We start from the raw sequence: 18,906 nt of genomic DNA on the forward strand, positions 1-18,906 counted from the left end.
TAATATAGTTTTTCATTAAACCAATTTAATTTGAGCTTATTAGTTATATCATTCCTTAACCTATGCAGTTGTTGCATGAGAGTGATTTTTGGTACAAAGTATTACGTAATGAACAATTGCTACCAGTTGAACTAATACTATAGTTATAGAAAATTATATGTACAGATAGTATAAGCACAAACTAAAAAATGTAGTTAGTGATGTTAAAAGAGTTAGTTATCAGTTTGTGGCTAATATTTATTCTCATGTCTTAATGACATGTATATAAGGCAAAATTACCTCTACTTTTGAGTTTTGTGACTTTTGTCATTAAATACATTAGGTCTCTCTTGCACTCTTCTTTTCTCTTCCTCTCTCTCGCTCTGAATTCACACTCTAGCTATTCTCGTTGCACCTTCAACCCAAATAATTCTTTATAAAGCAAGTGGTAATTCTCAAATGACATACTCATTTTCATTCACCACTATGCCTAGTAATTTCTACCTAAATGTGAATATGTGTATGCGAAAATATTTGGTAACTAAAGAAAATTAACAAAAAAACAATCATAACTTACTTTATTTAGACAATTAATAAATATTAAATAAAGCAAGTTCTGCCTGTTTTTTTTTGTCTTTCTAACATTATCCTTTTCTCCTCATATTAAAAATGAATACAGTCTCAATGTTTATTGCTTGAAAAATACAATAAAATAGTAACTTTTTTCCAAGTCAAGCTATATTGATTACATTTAATTAAATGAGTTGCTGAAAACTCCATTTTAGCTTACTCTTGAGTCTTGAGAAAAGGTAGTAGAACCTAAACATGTAACCGACTATCAAAACTTTTTTCTGTACTTTTGCATATTTCTTCAATTTCAATTGATCTATTTTTAACATATAATATAAACAAATTAGCTAATGAAATGTTGAGAAATTTATGTATTTTGAGTTAATTTATTAAGTAGTTAATTAATATAATAATCTTCCCCAAAGTGACTCTGGGAGCTGGGGCAGCAGGAATTTAAATGAATTTGTTGAATTCCAGCTTATACTTTTGAGGTTCCACCGTTTCCCCCGTGAGATACAAGACTACCAAACACGAAACAAAATTAAAACACTTAATCATAACGCGCTTTTCAGCTCCAACTAAAAAAATCTCACCACACACACTCACTTCACTTCACTTGGCAGCTCAAACATACTCTCATTTCATCGCCATAACTTTCATTGGCGCGGAAAACAAAAAACCCTAAAACAACAACAAGAAAACCACTTCTTGTTCTTCTTCTTGCTCTGCATTGCACCTCCGCTCCCAGATCTGCAAGCTATGCTTCACTGACCTTCTTCTGCTTCCCAACATGTCCAATTCTGATCCCAACCACCGCAACCGTCCTCCCTCGCCGGACGCCAAGCCATTGCCCCCCTCTTCGTGGGCCAAGAAGACGGGATTCAGGCCTAAATTCTCCGGCGAGACCAATGCCACCGACTCCGCCCAGCTCGCGCTCCCTCCCAGGCCCTCACAGCCCGCACCCGCTATCGCGGATCTAGAAGCGGGCCGGCCTCGGGCTCCGGCAAACGGTGTAGCGCCGGCCACCGATAAGGTACCTCCAGCGGCTCCTGTTCCGGTTCCTCCGAAGGATCAGACTGCGAAGAAGCGGAGAGATTCCGACGGCGGAACCAAGGGGTCAGTGCCAAGCACCAACGGCCAAGCTCCGCCACCGGCGACGGCGGCTGCTGCGCCGGTGGACCAGCCACAGCATGCTAGGAGAGCGTCGAGGCATGAAGAAGTAGTGGATGTTGAAGACGACGGGTTTGTGCCTCGGCACTCTCACATGAAGTACGAGCTCAGAGATTCACCTGGTCTTGGTAAATTCTTGTTTTGTTTACTCTGTGGAATTATTAGTTTTTTTTAGGGTTGATAATTTGATATATTTTGACGATGATGTTAATTGTTCTTCTGTGTGTAGTTCCAATTGGTGTGTACGGTATTCAGCATTACGTTTCGATATTGGGTTCGTTGATTCTGATTCCACTTGTAATAGTTCCTGCAATGGGTGGCAGTCATGTGAGTGTGATTTGATTTCAGCTTTCAACTTTAGACTTAGTTGAATTCTTTACTTATTTGTTTATGTTTTTTTCTAAAAAAGAAAAAATGTTGAAGTCTATTTATTTTGCGGCGAAGTTGTTATATAGGGTACTGTTATTCTGATGTGTTAGTGGTTATAGGAGGAAACTGCTATGGTGGTATCGACTGTGCTCTTCGTTTCTGGTGTCACTACACTCCTGCATATTACTTTTGGGTCCAGATTGCCATTGATACAGGGCCCTTCTTTTGTATACTTGGCTCCGGCTCTTGCTATCATCAACTCGCCAGAGTTTCAAGGATTAAATGGAAATGTATGTATCCTTTGTCCATTTCTTTATGTTTTAAGATAATTGTGTCTGTTTTGTTTTGTACAATTGTTCGTCCAATGAAATTGAGTAGTTTCTACTTTATAGTTATATATAGTTATTGAGGAATTTGAGTTGTCTTAAAGATTTTCTGATGGAATAGTTGAAACAAGTTAAAAATAGCAGCTGATAAGGTTTCTATTTCTATCTCGGTTTGCAGAAGTTCAAACACATAATGAAGGAGCTTCAGGGGGCTATAATCATTGGATCAGCTTTTCAAGCTCTACTGGGATATACAGGGCTTATGTCGCTTTTAGTAAGGTATGCATGTGTTTGTGTATTCTTTTGCGTGTGTGTGTGTGTTTGGGGAAAAGGGGGGGGGGGGGGGGGTCTGTTTGTCTTTTTATGAATACATGCTTCATCGTCTGACCAAGCAGTATGCATTGTTGTGGATTAGGGCTGTGTGCTATTTAGTTCTTAGTTCTAAAGCCTATAGATTTATGAAATTTGAGTAGAAGCAATTATAGAGGATAATCTGTGACGAAGAATGCTGTAAGAATAAGCAAAAACATTTAGATTTAGTGATATCATATATATAGTTGATAGTATTCTCGCGGGGGATATTTGAATTGGGATTTATGTTGCAGTTGCAGACCTAAAATTATTTGTCGCCTTCCCCAAAAAATGTTGGGTTGGTTCAATATCATAAATCTGGTTGTCATAAAGGTGGATAAGTTATTTCTTAGGTTGGTTGTCATTAATTAAGGTTTATAATTGATTTCTTAGGTTAACAATACATTCTAATCCAAAATCAACAAGCTGTGATTAATTTAGCTTATCTGATTAATTTTTCCACTTGGTTCCTTCCCAGCTACATGCATCACTCTTCCTAATTTTTATATTTTTAAATAAAAAATATGGAGCTATGACCTGTTACTTTCCTAAGAACTTCAATCACTCTTCCTAATCGTTTTATGTCTTAGATTTTCTGTTCTGTGTAGCTGATAATGAACCTCATTTTATGATCTCCTTTCAGATTGATCAATCCTGTAGTTGTATCCCCCACTATTGCTGCTGTTGGACTTTCATTTTTCAGTTATGGTTTCCCAATAGTTGGTACATGTCTTGAGATTGGTGCAGTACAGATATTGGTGGTGGTTGTTTTTTCTCTTGTAAGTTGTTGAGTTCATCTTGAATTTTTATATCATTTATTTTATTATTACTTCAGAATTCCCTGTGTGTATGTTCATGGTATTGCTTGAGCATTTTGCTAATATATTATTTCTTGTTCTCTGCAGTACCTTCGTAAAATATCTATTCTTGGACATCGCATATTTCTAATATACGCGGTAAGCTCAATGTTAAAATATCTTTCTGTTACTCTTCAGTAGTTGAAACAAAAGTTTGTGCGACTGCAACTGACTTATTCTAAACATGATGCCTGTTTGCTATTTCTCCCTTTATCTGCCAGGTTCCTTTGGGTCTGGCAATTACATGGGCATTCGCTTTCATGTTGACTGAGGCAGGGTTGTACAACTACAAAGGGTGTGATATAAATATACCTGCATCAAATATGGTTTCACAGCACTGCAGAAAGAATTTTTCAAGGATGAAACATTGCCGGGTTGATACTTCTCATGCACTGAGATCCTCTCCATGGTTTAGATTTCCTTATCCACTACAATGGGGTACACCTGTCTTCCACTGGAAAATGGCTCTTGTGATGTGTGTGGTTTCTGTAATCTCATCTGTGGATTCGGTTAGTTTCTTGTCTCGTTTTAGCTCTGGTTCCTGGTCTGTATTTTGTTATCTTGATTTAGATTAACAATGATTACAATGCCTTTAACCTTTTATTGGGGTTGTCTATATGAATCAAAGGATACTGTCCTATCTTAACTTTGAACATGTCAATAATTTAACTTTCTTGTGTTAAGTTAGAAAAACTAACCATCCACTAGGTTCTATTACCGCAGTGTACTAGCAGGTGATGAAAGTTGCAATTGCTATTCAATTATGTGTCATTTCATTTTAGCTGCAAGCTTTTACAACAATGAATGTAAATGGGGAGGGGAAAAATAGAAAGACCAAAAGAGCCTGGTGGTAGGCTTATAATTTATCAGATTGAAACTAGAAAACAGGGGTTGTCAATTTGTAAGGCATTTTTTCAGTCAGTCTCTATTAATTCCTTATTTCGTTCTCATTTGTTTAAACTATACTGAAGAGTAATGTAGTGCTTTCATGGTATGAAGTGTTAGAATTCTTTTGATTGCAAATATTCACAATGTGATCAGTCAAATAATAAGGTGGTACTGATGTATCAGATTAACAATACAGTATATCAAAATTTTACTGTTCTTTTACTTTTTTTCCCCCTTTTCCCTGTATACAGGATTAATAAATCATTATACTGTGGTGTTGATATTCATTTGCTTTAAACTTTGTAGGTTGGATCATACCATGCATCTTCTTTACTGGTGGCATCCAGACCTCCAACTCCTGGAGTTCTAAGTCGAGGAATTGGTTTGGAAGGTCTTACAAGTGTCTTGGCTGGTCTCTGGGGAACTGGAACTGGGTCGACAACTATAACTGAAAATGTCCACACAATTGCTGTGACTAAAATGGGAAGCCGCAGGGCAGTTCAACTGGGCGCTTGCTTTTTAATAGTGTTGTCTCTTGTGGGTAAGTCTTTTATCATATTGTTCTTAGATCTAACCTTCACGAAATGTACATTAAGCCATCTCAGAGGCTATTGGTTCTGCACATAAATAGCCTTTTCAGAATAATGTTCTTTGAGAAGCTAATCTTTGAGACTGTAACTATATATATTTTACTCTGGAAAGCAGTTTGTTTTAGTTTGAAATATTCAATGTATCATGTTTGAAATGATGTGCATATAAATATATAATATATATATTTTTTTGTTCTGTCACTTGTAGAAGAACTTTTCATGCAATCTGTGTTTACCTATGCTTATGCTATACAACAGGTAAGGTTGGAGGTTTCATTGCTTCAATTCCTGATGTCATTGTTGCTGGTCTACTCTGCTTTATGTGGGCAATGCTTACCGCATTGGGCTTGTCAAACCTACGGTATAGTGAGGCTGGAAGCTCTCGGAATATCATCATTGTTGGGTTATCATTGTTTTTCTCTCTTTCCATACCTGCCTACTTTCAACAATATGGTCTCTCTCCAAACTCCAACATGTCAGTGCCGAATTATTTCCAGCCTTATGTTGTGGCTTCTCATGGACCTATACAGAGCAAGAATGGAGGGGTATGTCTTTCTCATGTTTTAACGAACCTTATGCTTGCATTCTTGGTGTCAAATTTTGTGAAAAAGATATTCAGAAGTGTCATTGTCTATTTCATCTGTTGGGGTTACTGCAGTAGATAAAATTGTTTCACTGCCTAAATATCTGAGTGATTTGGTGAATGGAAGTAAACTAAAATAATTTTCAATAGGGAATAGTTATTTGCAGTTTTCTGTTATTTGGTTTTGACTGTATATTCCGCATCATTGACATTCTCCTGCCTGCTCTTATTTAATTAGTAATTGCGGCATAATCATCTTTTCTTTTTTCCTTTTTTATTTCATTTTTATTTTACTGGTACTGCATTACATCTTGTTAATGTGTGTGTATATGTTTATATTTTAATATGTGGGTTCATGTGACTTGTGAATTCAAGATGCGTGAAAGCTATATATATATATAGTTTTGCAATGGGCCTGTTCGTTTTGCACTTGAATGCTTTCTCTAAACTACTATGTTCCAGTTCTTCAGGGTCATGTTCCTAAAATAACACGATATTGGTTCATTTTGCAGCTGAACTATGTCTTGAACACGTTGTTTTCACTACACATGGTGATAGCGTTTCTTGTTGCTTTTATCCTGGACAACACTGTTCCTGGCAGTAAGCAGGAACGTGGGGTATATGTTTGGTCCGAGGCCGAGGTTGCTAGAAGGGAACCTGCTGTTGCGAGTGACTACGAGTTGCCCTTGAGAGTTGGTCGGATTTTCAGATGGGTGAAGTGGGTTGGCCTCTGAAGAACGATGATTTCATGGGCTGAGATTTTCAGTCTTTCAAATGGCTCAACCGAGTCTAAGATTCACATGGTTCTGTTGGGCTAGTGATGGATATTAGTATAGGTCATGTTACAAAAATCAATTTGTGTACATTGGAGATCTCCAGAGGGATCTATCCGTGTTGTAATTTATTAGATTAATCATTGTATCTAGTTTTGATTCATCAAAATCTCCAGCTGGGTAACTTTTTTGTTTTGTTCTTGAAGCGGACTATAACAAATCATTTTGAATGTATATATACACATTTTTTTTTTTGCCGGTTTCATCCAGCTTCATTGTAATTCCTACAGGAAGCAAGGTTAATATTATTGTTGGGTTATCGTCTCTAGTGGAATCTGGTATATTTGAGGTTCATTCATGGAGCATCGAATGCTGTCTTATTGGATGAAAAGTCACTAAAATCCTCTGTTCTATCTCTTATTTATTGTTCGAAGAATGTGATAGAGGAAAATGTTGACCACACATTCAAATCATAAGCGTTCACTTTACCATTCTTGAATTTTGGTGTAGTTTCTATTTTGTTAGGTGTCAATGGAATACTGGCTTTCAAATGTTCAAATAATACTGATAATAATACTGCTCCAATCTCCAAGTGATATATGTGACATCACACTAATCACCAAGATTTCATGTCATCAATAAGCACCCACAAGCCACGTGAAATCCCTTCATTTGTAGAAGAGCCATGTGTGTTTTTATGCTATCAATTCCTAAGAGTTTTACACAACTATGATTGAAATCCTGGAATATTTCACCAAAACATTTTGCTTTTTCGTTTCCCCTTTTTTTCCTGGCAAAAGAGGAAACATCCAAGCTTGAAAGCAAATATAAACTTCCCATTATAAGTCAATATAAAATACTTTAAAAAATTAACAACGAAGGGGACCTATTAGTAGTAACAAGGAATAGAAAAGAGAGAAGAGGGGGGTAGGTGTGAGATTGACCAAACCACCTTCACACGCACACACCATACCCTCAAAATTTGTCACGCACCAATATTTAAACCCTCAACTCCGCATCCATTCTTTTCTCAGCTTGAAGTTCCCTTCTCAGCTAAAGCTACCTTATTCATAAGATTATCACCTACGTTAGATTTTTCATTTCACCCCTACTCTTTCTTCTTTAGTATCAAATTGGAACAAAAATGCACACTCTCTCACCGCCGTATTGGTCCAACGCACTCAGCTACCTCCACCGGGGGAGTGAGCCCACATTTCGAGCCGTTCCAACCCGAGTAACGGTTAAATGCGGTTACGGGTTCGAATCATCAAGCTTCTCGCAGGGAGTCGGGTCAACCCGAACAGACTGGCAGAGCGCATGCGCCATCCTATCCAGCAAGGTCGACTCTCAGAACGAGGACTCAAACCCCGCAGCTGCCGGAGAGAACATAGCCGCCGTGAACGGCCACAAATCCGCCGTAACAGACCTGAACCTAGTCCACGTCAGCGGCGAAAAAACGCTTCCTCCAAAGCCGCTCACCATCTCCGACCTATCGCCAGCACCGATGCACGGATCACAGCTGCGCGTGGCATACCAGGGAGTCCCCGGTGCGTACTCCGAGGCTGCCGCTGGCAAAGCCTACCCTAACGGAGAAGCCATACCTTGCGATCAGTTCGAGGTTGCTTTCCAAGCCGTTGAGCTCTGGATAGCCGATCGCGCCGTTCTACCCGTCGAAAACTCCCTCGGCGGCTCGATCCACCGGAACTACGACCTCCTCCTCCGCCACCGCCTCCACATCGTGGGCGAGGTCCAGCTCCCCGTTCACCACTGCCTCCTTGCCCTTCCCGGCGTCCGATCGGAGTACCTGACGCGCGTGATCTCTCACCCTCAGGCCCTCGCACAGTGCGAGCATACTCTCACCAAGCTCGGCCTCAACGTGGCTCGCGAAGCCGTAGACGACACCGCCGGCGCCGCGGAGTTCGTGGCCACCAACAACCTCCGAGACACGGCGGCAATCGCTAGCGCACGCGCGGCAGATCTGTACGGTCTTCAGATCCTGGCGGATGGGATCCAGGATGACCCGAATAACGTGACCCGGTTCGTGATGTTGGCCCGAGAACCAATCATTCCTCGCACGGACCGGCCTTTTAAGACGAGTATCGTGTTCGCGCACGATAAAGGGACCTCCGTGCTCTTTAAGGTGCTCTCGGCGTTTGCGTTTAGGAACATCAGTTTGACTAAGATCGAGTCAAGGCCGCATCGTAACCGTCCGATCCGGATTGTTGACGATGACAAGAATGAAGGGACGGCAAAGCACTTTGAGTACATGTTTTATGTTGATTTCGAGGCATCCATGGCTGAGGTCAGAGCACAGAATGCCCTGGCTGAGGTTCAAGAATTCACCTCCTTTTTGAGGGTTTTGGGTAGTTATCCCATGGATATGACACCGTGGAGCCCTTCTGCTTCTCCTTCCTCTCGGGGAGAGTAGAATTTAGCAATGTCTCTATTATTATTTTTTTCTTAATTGTGCCATATGATTATATATTTGATCATTGTCAAAATTGTGCAGATAATCCTTTAATATTTTGGTTCAATTCGATTTTACAGTATATATTTTTGAATTATATTTGACTTTTGTGTTTCTTTGTTTGAGCAAACAATCTTAGAATTTGGGATCTGAATTTCTTAGTAGAGCTTTTAAAAAGTGGGTTGTTGAAGGATTTAGGAGAGAGTCATTGTAGATTTTCACAAATAATAGGTGTTAGGTGAGGTTGTGCCCTCCTTATATGATTTTCATGAAAAAATGCACTTGTCAACTAAAACAACCTACATTTTAGGTGGTTGATTATGTTTGGGATGAATACTCAATATTTTATGTTTGGACATTATTGAAGAACAAAATGCAAGTCTAACCGAGTTGTTCTAATATAATTAAAATTAATTATAGATAATATTATTTTAAATTTTATTGTTTAAATTGGTTAGACTAAGTTTATAAAAAGACGTAATATTACTCATATTATATATACATAAACTAACGTAAAAGTTTTATGTTTAGGTTAGGGACAGTATTTGTTTGAAATTTTTTAAGGCCTAAATTAATTGCTAATATATTTTCTTTTGGTAGAGAAGAATTATTGACTAATATCTAAGCCAACATGAAACCTCATATAGTCATATGGTATTGCTTTGGCTGCGTCATTTCAAATTAGACACTTATTTTAAAGAACAACGTAGCACACCATAAACAGGTAGTGATTTTTTTATAAACTGTGGTTTCACATGTTGATATGCCATTTTTTTTCCATTTCCACATGATACATGTTAGTTGTTAGTACATGGTAGGTCCTCTGAAGATACAGCTAGATTATATATATTGTTTACATCCATTCAATTTATCAAATCCTACCCCACCACGAACAAATTCAAATTAAAAGCACATTGAAATAAGAAAAAGAAAATGAAAATGAAAAGAACGTATCATAAATCTTTTGTCTTTTGTTACAATAATTGTTTAGAAAGCCATAACATCAAACACTACCCTCTAGTTTCATTTAATTTTCAAGTCAATTCATTCTTGACTCTTGTGTGTGTGTGTGTATACACTCTAGACTAAGCTTCTATTTCTAAGCACAGACTACTCTCTTCTCAGTTATTATTGTAACTGTTGTTGTTATAGGCTTGTAGGTTGTAGTCAGTTATTATAACTATTATTGATTATTAATCACATTGATTTGGTGCATGAAGATAACTGGTATAAAATTGTCACACTCAAGTTAATTAGTACGGTTAATTGTCACACTCAACTTACACACATGAAAGCAACTTGTATGTTGTATAGTTTATTATTATGGAACGTCATTAAGCGTCTAATTAATAAACAGTGCATATAGTTGTAGAACCATTAATAACTTTTGTATTCATTATGTATTGCAGAACCATTAATTATTCATATACATGTCCAAAGTTTCTGCATTACTAATAACTTTTTTTTTTCATTATGTATGTAGTCAATTTTTTTACACAAATGAGAATAGGTTTGTCTCGTTTTTCTTTTTAATGTTCGTCGTGTAGTGTGACTCTTTATCCGATTTACAAATTAGTTAGGTGAAGGTAACCATGCTTTATTTAAGTGCGCTTGTGTTTAGTTTTGTAAACCGTCTGAACTTGACCTTATGATTTGTCAATTTGTGAAAACTTTGCCTCACCTAAAAGCTTAATGTATATAGAGACTATAATTAATATATATAAAGTTTAATTAACAATATCTTTTTAACAAAAGAATTTTTAAAACCAGGCTCTTTCAGTAGTTTCGTATGAAGTATAGTATATATAAATTATTATACTAAGAGTTTGATCTAGTAATATTCTTGGGAAATGTTACTGAATTTTAAACTTTCGGGGCAAGTCATGTCTAATTATAAAATGAAACAAAATATTTTTGTTTTTGAATTTATGTTAACTAGTTACCTTTGATAAAGAGAATATTTTGTAAATAATAGTAATAAATTAATAATAGTAATAAATTATAAGTACTAAATTATCTACCTAGCTAGCACATGCACGATTTTAATCTAAATAATACTCGAAAATAGGACAAACCTATATACTAAGTTTATAAATTTCAGAGATCAGCTAATATCAACTTAATGCATGTAAATGAAAGACCAACTAAGTGACTAACGTATACGTAAATATATTCTTGTAAATAGTTATAAGGTGAATGCTATCCAACCCCCTCTAAAATAATATGTAAGTTACCCTTCATTATGTGTCACATTGTAACTGATCCTTATCTTAACTATAGTTGGGTTATTTTATAATTTATTATTCTTAAAATATCAAAGCTCAACTCCCGTTAATTGAAGCACATTCCACTCCTCCATTTTTTGTTCTATCACTTCATCACCTAGATTCGGTCCTTCCAAGCACCGTTGCGTTCGTGACAAGAAGCACCAACATCATCGCCATCTACTGCCTTCCCACACAACCTCTATTTTTTTAGTGCATCATCCCTTAGTCACGTCGTTGAATTCTGTCGCCCATAACTTGTCATTCCCAGTATAACAAGCGCTTCTTTTTACCATGTATCACTGCTTATCCATATAATTAATGGTTAATTTTAGTTATTAAATTTTTTATTAAGAAAATATATATTTATTTAATTATGTGACGGAACATATATTTATATGTAAAATATAATATAATAAAATAAATATATTTAAAGTATTTAAAGGTATAATTAAAATTATGAACATATAAATATAATAATAAAATTTGTACTCCAAACAAATAAACATATTTTTTTTATCATACATATATTATTTAAAAAATAAATATATTATTAAAATTAATAACAGAAATTTAAAATAATAAAATTTAACTTTCTTACCGTATTTTTTATAGTATTTTTATTTTTTTAATTTTTAATTTATTAATACTTTATTATTTAATTAAAAATTAAACAAATTATTTTTATAAAAAATTATTTTTTGTATTATATTAGAGAAGAGACTAATATAGCAGTTTAAAAAATAAATTGTATAAATATTTAAGAGATAAATATGAAATACATACCTAAAATAAATAAAACAGACAAAATGAGAGTACTATTGAGAAATAGAGAATTATTTTTGTCTATTTTATTTATTTTAGGCATGTATTTCATATTTATCTCTTAAATATCTATCTATATAATTTACTTTTGTATTTAAAAATTTTAATATTATCTATTTTTTATTTAAAAATCATTTTTACGTTATTTTTTAGACTGTTATATTGATCTCTTCCTTAAAATAATACAAAAAATAATTTATCATAAAGATAATTTATTTAATCATTAATTAAATAATAAAGTACGAATAAATTAAAAATTAAAAGAATAAAAATGCTATAAAAAATACTTGTAAGAAAGTTAGATTTTATCATTTTAAACTTGTGTTATTAAGTTTAACAATTTATTACTTTTTAAAATAATTTATGTACAATAAAAAATATATTTTTTCTGATTTTAATTATACCTTTAAGTACTCTAAATAGAGTTATTATATTATATTTTACATATGAATATATGTTCTATCGTGTAATTAAATAAATATTTATTTTAATAAAAAAATTTAATAACCAAACTAAACATTATTTAGGTATGTATTTCATATTTATCTCTTAAATATTTATACAATTTATTTTTTAAACTGTTAAATTGGTCTCTTCTCTAATATAATATAAAAAATAATTTTTCATAAAAATAATTTGTTTAATTATTAATTAAATAATAAAGTACTAATAAATTAAAAATTAAAAAATAAAAATACTATAAAAAATACGGTAAAAAGTTAAATTTTATCATTTTAAATTTCTGTTATTAATTTTAATAATATATTTATTTTTAAATAATATATGTATGATAAAAAAATATGTTTATTTTTTTTGAGTACAAATTTTATTATTATATTTGTATGTTTATGATTTTAATTATACTTTTAAATACTTTGAATAGATTTATTTTATTATATTTTACATATAAATATATGTTCCATCACGTAATTAAATAAAGATATGTTTTTTTAATAAAAAAAGTTAATAACCAAATTAACCATTAATTATGTGGGTAAGCAGTGATTCACGCCAAAAAGAGGCACTGGCTATACTATACTGGGAAGAGAGGTTGTGTGGGAGGGCATGACGATGAAGTTAGCGCTTCTTGTTACGAACGCAACGGTACTTGGAAGGACCAAATTTAGGTGATGAAGTAATAAACAAAGAATGAAGGAGTGGAATGTGCTTCAATTAACGGGAGTGGAGTTTTAATATTTTAAGAATAATAAATTATAAAATAACCCAACTATGGTTAAGATAAGGACCAATTACAATGTGACACATAATGAAGGGTAACTTACATGTTATTTGAGAGGGGTTGGGTCGGAATAAAAAATAAATCAATCCCACTACGTTCTAACAGTATATCTGCCAACTTCTATTAACTCTTATTTATGATTATATTTAATAAAAGTGTCTAATAAAAATATCTTTTATATAACTGTGTCTAATGGAAGTGTCTTTATAGATATATTTTCTCGATATATCTCTTTATACATGTATTTAAAATATAATTAATTATTATTGACAATAAATTAATAGATAATATATTGGTACTCTATACTTTTCCAAAATCATATTAACTCCTTCAATAGAAATTCTAAAGAAGATCTCGGGTGTTCACCAACCCAAGGTGATAGATGTTCACATTTCAATTCTAACAATTCAAAATTGATTGCTGAAGAGAAGTAGCATAATAAGTCGAAACCTAAAATGCTTTAAGGACTTGTCTTTCGTGAGTTGATCATCATCATCGTTAATTTCTTACCTTTGTACCAACCAAATGCACTTTTTCTAATTCACGCTTCCAAACTATTTTTTAAATCTCACTATAATATATGTTTGAAATGTTAATTACTCTATTTGAAAACATTTTACGACATCATTTCTCATGCTTTAATTTACTGCTGTGAAAATTTTATATATGAAGACTTTGTTTAATAGCTAGGGATATATTTTAATTTTAATAAATAATTTATTGGATCTATTAATGCTTGAAATTGAAATATCAACCCATATATAATTAATCTTTTTATACCATTTTTTTGTTGGGAACTCATGATTTAAATATGTGTATTCTATTTTAATTGGTGGGGGCGGCAGGGTGGGTCGAGAAAGAGGGTTTGGTGAGCATGATGATGAAAATGGTGGTAGGTGAGGACATATGTGTTTTTGTTATTTTCATTAATGAGCACGATTAAACTCTTAAATCTTAATTAATTATGTGACGGACACGCTCCCATTACCTTCCGCTTACGTATATGCAGGTATCTCCACTCTTTAATTTTCCCTTATTTCTAATTTTCTATGTACTAATTCGCATTGTATATAAATTGGGTGGATGATCTTTCATAAATAGCAGCAAGTGAAGTTATTATTGTTTATGATGGGACAACGATATCTTATGATTCTTCATGGGTTGTTGTAAGTGTTCAATCCGCAGAAGATGACCAATAAAGAACTCATGATAGTTCAGTTGGATTCGGTGTAATGTATAGTTTATAAGATATGCCAAGGTTATATTACGATGATGTTTCAAGCTGAATGTTAAATTCTTAATTGGATCACCCAATCATTTAGTATCATATATATTAATAAATCTAGACAATTGTACTACCCTTGACACAAATAAGAATTGAAAAGAATATATCAACTAAATATAATATGCTATAAAGAATATACAATATACGTCCTAAAATAAATATATATAATATCTTAGAATTGTACACATATTCTTGGACCATAAAATAATATATATTACCTACTAATTAGTTTTTCTTATAATATTATCTTCCAAATATATTTTATCATTATATTGCACTTCAAAACATTTGGTGACAATGACAAAATATGTGGTAGTCATTATATCATAACTAATCTCTTATAAATTAAAACTATTACGTAAATTACAGATAAATAATTTCATGTCTAGTACATCATAAGTATTGGCTAATAATAATGCCCAACATAATTATTGAAAAGTCATAATGGCAAAAGTTTTAACCTTAAGCCCACCATCACAAGTAATGGGCCCAGCCCAAGACATTTTGAATATGTGGAAACAAACCCAAAGACTTGACCAAAAACATAGAAAAAAGAGAAACCCAGCCCAAAGACCAAAAAACGTAAACCTAATTCATGAATGAAATCCCGCACTGCCTCTCCTCAGTCCTGTCTCCTCTGCCTCTTCTCCTTTGCCGTCGCCGTCGCCGTCGCCGTCGCCTTCCCGTGTTCCCGAGGTAGGTCCTCTACTCCTCTTTGATCCCTTGCTGAGTTGATGGCTTTTTAATTTGAGTTTTTGGCACAATGATATGTTACTACTTACTTTCAGCTAGAAATGCTACTAAATAATTGGTGCGTGAATCATTACTTGTATGTTGATTGCTGCCTCTCATCTCAACAATTAACTTAAAATTAGTATTATTTAAATTATCAGATTATTTTGTGACTGATTTATACGAGATGTAATTTATATAAATATCATCTAAATATTATTCAATATCTAAGTGAAATTTTGCTATGCTGTTATTGTTGCTGTGCTAGTTGTTCTTGTTGTTGGTTATTAGAATTAGGTTTAGTTATGATTTTCATTTTCAGTTATGGACAATATTAATAATCAAGAAAGCACATGTGGATAGCAATGCATCTTGTAATAATTTGGTTGATAATTCTCCAGATTCCAATATTGGCTATTTCCACTTTTCAGAATATTCATCCCTCGCACAGGAAGAGACACACTAGGACTAAGCTCTGATAATCTCATAGCTGTGTTCATTCCAGTTTTGTGTGATGGCTCTGAGAGGAGTATGGCAACTTCAGAAGCTCATTGTTAGTTATTGCAATTGGGGCGGAAGCAGTAGAGGTATAAGGTACCCTCCATTTCGTCCTCCTTCTTCTTCTTTCTATGCTGCATTTACTAACATGCTGCTTTCTTTCGTTGTTCCTAATCGAAAATCCCTGATTCCTGTCACTGTATAACTGTTAGGTTACAGAGCCGATTCTTACTTTTGTTTTAAATAATAATAGGGCTTTTATGGAGTCGGAATTGCCTGTGTTTAAGGAGAAGAATCCTCAATTAGAGGTTGTTACTGAACTCATTCGTGGTCAGCATCCACATTTGAAGGCCTTTTACAGTAAGATTTCTTCTTTGTTAATTAATTAACAATAGTTGGATTGTACAACTCACTCTGGGGATCCTATCATAGCTAATTACTAAAAGTTGAATGAGTGATTGTGATGGGAATTACAGAGAACAAAAACGAGCGAGTTATATGCGTGAAGAACATGGATCCAGAAGATGTACTTCACCACGCAACGAGGCTAAGGAATGCGTTGGGAAGAAAGGTGATCAAACTGAGGACAAGGCATGTAACCAAGCGCCCTAGTGTGCAAGGTACATGGACAACCGCTCTTCGATTTTAATTTTTAAAAATAATAACAAGTCCAGAGTGTAGTGTTCCATTTCTTTCTGATGAATTTACCAATGTTGTGTAAACCATATTTGAGTATAAGTCCTCATGCTGTTTGTGGCACAATTTTTATTTTCTTCTTCTTCCTTGTTTGCTGCCTCATGAAGAAGCTAATGAGCAAAGTCATGTTCATAGTTCATAGTTGTTAATAGTGGCAATGGATCGTGTTATAGATACAGATCCTGTTCGAGTTGTTATCTTTTTTTCTTCTTTATCTAAAAATAAGATAGGATTAATGATCAAAATAGTCTCTGAAAGACAACTATCAATTTGGTTATCGAAGAAATTGGTCAGATATAACAGTCAGTCTATGCAAAGACCAATAGGTGGTATCATTTTTTAGGGTTCAATTTGAGGTTCTTGATCTTTCCATGTGAATCAAGACAAAGCATGTATGATTTTTTAGGGATTATTTTAACTATTAACCATCCAAATGATATGAATTAGCGTTATGTGTCATCATGGAAGAAAAATGGCATAGGTGCAATAATTTAATTATGTTTAGTGTCCTGTTTACAGTTGAATACGAGATTGTTTCACAGCATTGGTAAGAATATGCTACACTAGAGATCTTAGACGATGCAGAGAAATCTCTTAATACTAGTAGTACTAGTAGTGCGTTGTAAACGTATTAGGACTAAGAACAAGAAATGATAAAGGAAAAGGTTTTATAAACTGAAGCAACATCTCTGCTTATTTACATCTTGCACCTTTTTTTTTCTTTTGGGCCAAGTTACATTTGGATACTAATATCTCTTGCATTGTTTTTTCAAATACATTATTTATTTTATTCATAATTTGGATATTAGACTGAAACGGGAAATCATTTCTAGAACCCTAAACAAATAAACGGTATATTCGGGGAAGGCCTTAACTTATTTATCACTTTATTTTTAATGGCCTATTTGATAACACTCGTTAAAAGGCCACGAAATGGCATCCAATGAGGTTAAGGCAATTAAAAGGGGATTGAGTTTTAATCAAATTTTAATAGTGAAGTTAGGAGTTCAAAACTTAGAGGATTTACACTTTGTTTCCTAAACTTTATTATTTAATAATTAATTAATAGATACACAATTAATGAATATGCAAGAGGTAGTAATAAACTAACAATAATCAACCTCCATCAGTAGACGGTGGACTGTCCTTTCCTGTGATGATTATCAGCAAAGTTTTCTTGACCTCTATCCTCACTTCATCCATGTGTCTCCATTCTCCTCCTAAAATCAAACCATATATCACAAACAATTTCAATGTAAATACGCAAGGATGTGATCAAACTCCAAATGATATCCCTTATTATTGGTATTATTTCTAGCCATCCAAAAAGAAGAGTCAAACCGACTAAACAGAATTGGTTTTGACGATTAGCATCATCTTTTTGAGAGTAAGTGGTATGTCCATATAATAAATAGTACAAGTGTAAGACACCAAGACATTAAGGTCCACTGATTATATCCAACATTCTGTCCACATATGTTGTTGGGGTCCCAAAGCACAGAGAAAGCATCACTGCAAGAGAAGAATATTCAATGGCCATGAATCATTGCATGTAGTTAGTGTTATATGCTTATTATAGCAAGCACCCCATGTTCCCAGTATTGTAGGAGTAATAAGGATTCAATGCATCCAACTACACTAAAACTGAAGAGAGTGACCTCTTCAAACATAATTACATGGTTGTATAGCAAGTAGCAACTCGCAATGTGAGTTTGAGAATTTTAGGAAACCAAAATTTTTAGTAAAAATTAAAAAAAAAAAAAAAGAGTGATTGACTAATAATAACTCAAACATAAGACAAATTTAAAGATAAAATATTGATTAATTACCCAAGAGTTGTGAAAGCAAATTAGGGCATCATATGTGATGTGATGGTATATATATAATGGCACATAAATATTTTTAACCAGCTCATTAAAAACACTAATTTGGATAACTTGGAGCAAGTTTTATCCTTCACATAATCCCAACTTTTTTCCCCTTCGGATCAAAACTAGTGCCCTTTGAAATTTTGTCTTTAAAACTATGACACGTGGCATATTTTTCTTAAACCAAACAAAATACTGAATAATGACGAATAGTAATGCTTGACTTCCTTGTTATATATTATTTATTTATTTGTTACTTGCATACATGAGAAGGATGATGTAAAATTATAGGTGACATGATCATATAAAGAAGCATGCAATATGCCAATATATTCAAATCCGAAGAGCCATTTGATAAAAGATTAAATATTACTAGCTATAACGCAAGCAAATAAATATAAATAATTGTTTATATGACTGACCTTTCATCATGATATTAAGAGACGGATGTAACGCAAATTGCATACCACATTCGTTAATACGCCCGAAGGCATATTAGTTATTATTTAATTAAGTTCCTTGTTAAGCTTCAATTATTGAGATATCATAAATGAAGATTCTCATAAGCTTATAAC

At 33.9% G+C, this 18,906-nt stretch overlaps 3 protein-coding genes across 4 annotated transcripts; all 3 read left to right on the forward strand.

Moving 5' to 3' along the window:
• Nucleotides 1–1,073: 1,073 nt before the first annotated feature.
• Nucleotides 1,074–6,782, forward strand: LOC130966584 (nucleobase-ascorbate transporter 12). The gene is made up of 10 exons (XM_057891397.1): nucleotides 1,074–1,847; nucleotides 1,949–2,046; nucleotides 2,208–2,378; nucleotides 2,593–2,693; nucleotides 3,409–3,544; nucleotides 3,671–3,721; nucleotides 3,844–4,131; nucleotides 4,817–5,051; nucleotides 5,359–5,645; nucleotides 6,196–6,782. The coding sequence occupies exons 1-10, from the start codon at nucleotides 1,340–1,342 to the stop codon at nucleotides 6,415–6,417; spliced, it is 2,097 nt and encodes a 698-aa protein (XP_057747380.1). The 5' UTR covers nucleotides 1,074–1,339; the 3' UTR covers nucleotides 6,418–6,782.
• A 565-nt stretch (nucleotides 6,783–7,347) lies between these two features.
• LOC130966585 (arogenate dehydratase 3-like) lies at nucleotides 7,348–9,038 on the forward strand. The gene has a single exon (XM_057891398.1). It carries the CDS (start codon nucleotides 7,601–7,603, stop codon nucleotides 8,882–8,884), a length of 1,284 nt encoding a protein of 427 aa, XP_057747381.1. The 5' UTR covers nucleotides 7,348–7,600; the 3' UTR covers nucleotides 8,885–9,038.
• Nucleotides 9,039–15,073: 6,035 nt separating this feature from the next.
• LOC130969594 (54S ribosomal protein L51, mitochondrial-like) lies at nucleotides 15,074–16,959 on the forward strand. Of its 2 annotated transcripts, none has more exons than XM_057895384.1 (4): nucleotides 15,074–15,233; nucleotides 15,701–15,863; nucleotides 16,021–16,127; nucleotides 16,244–16,956. In XM_057895384.1, the coding sequence occupies exons 2-4, from the start codon at nucleotides 15,784–15,786 to the stop codon at nucleotides 16,414–16,416; spliced, it is 360 nt and encodes a 119-aa protein (XP_057751367.1). In that variant the 5' UTR covers nucleotides 15,074–15,233; nucleotides 15,701–15,783; the 3' UTR covers nucleotides 16,417–16,956. The 2 variants fall into 2 exon arrangements, with proteins under 2 accessions (XP_057751367.1, XP_057751368.1); XM_057895385.1 differs by having other exon boundaries at nucleotides 15,112–15,233; nucleotides 15,671–15,863; nucleotides 16,244–16,959.
• The last annotated feature ends 1,947 nt before the right edge of the window (nucleotides 16,960–18,906 follow it).

This window comes from Arachis stenosperma, chromosome 3 (genome assembly GCF_014773155.1).
Source record: "Arachis stenosperma cultivar V10309 chromosome 3, arast.V10309.gnm1.PFL2, whole genome shotgun sequence".
Classification (NCBI taxonomy): Eukaryota; Viridiplantae; Streptophyta; class Magnoliopsida; order Fabales; family Fabaceae; genus Arachis; species Arachis stenosperma.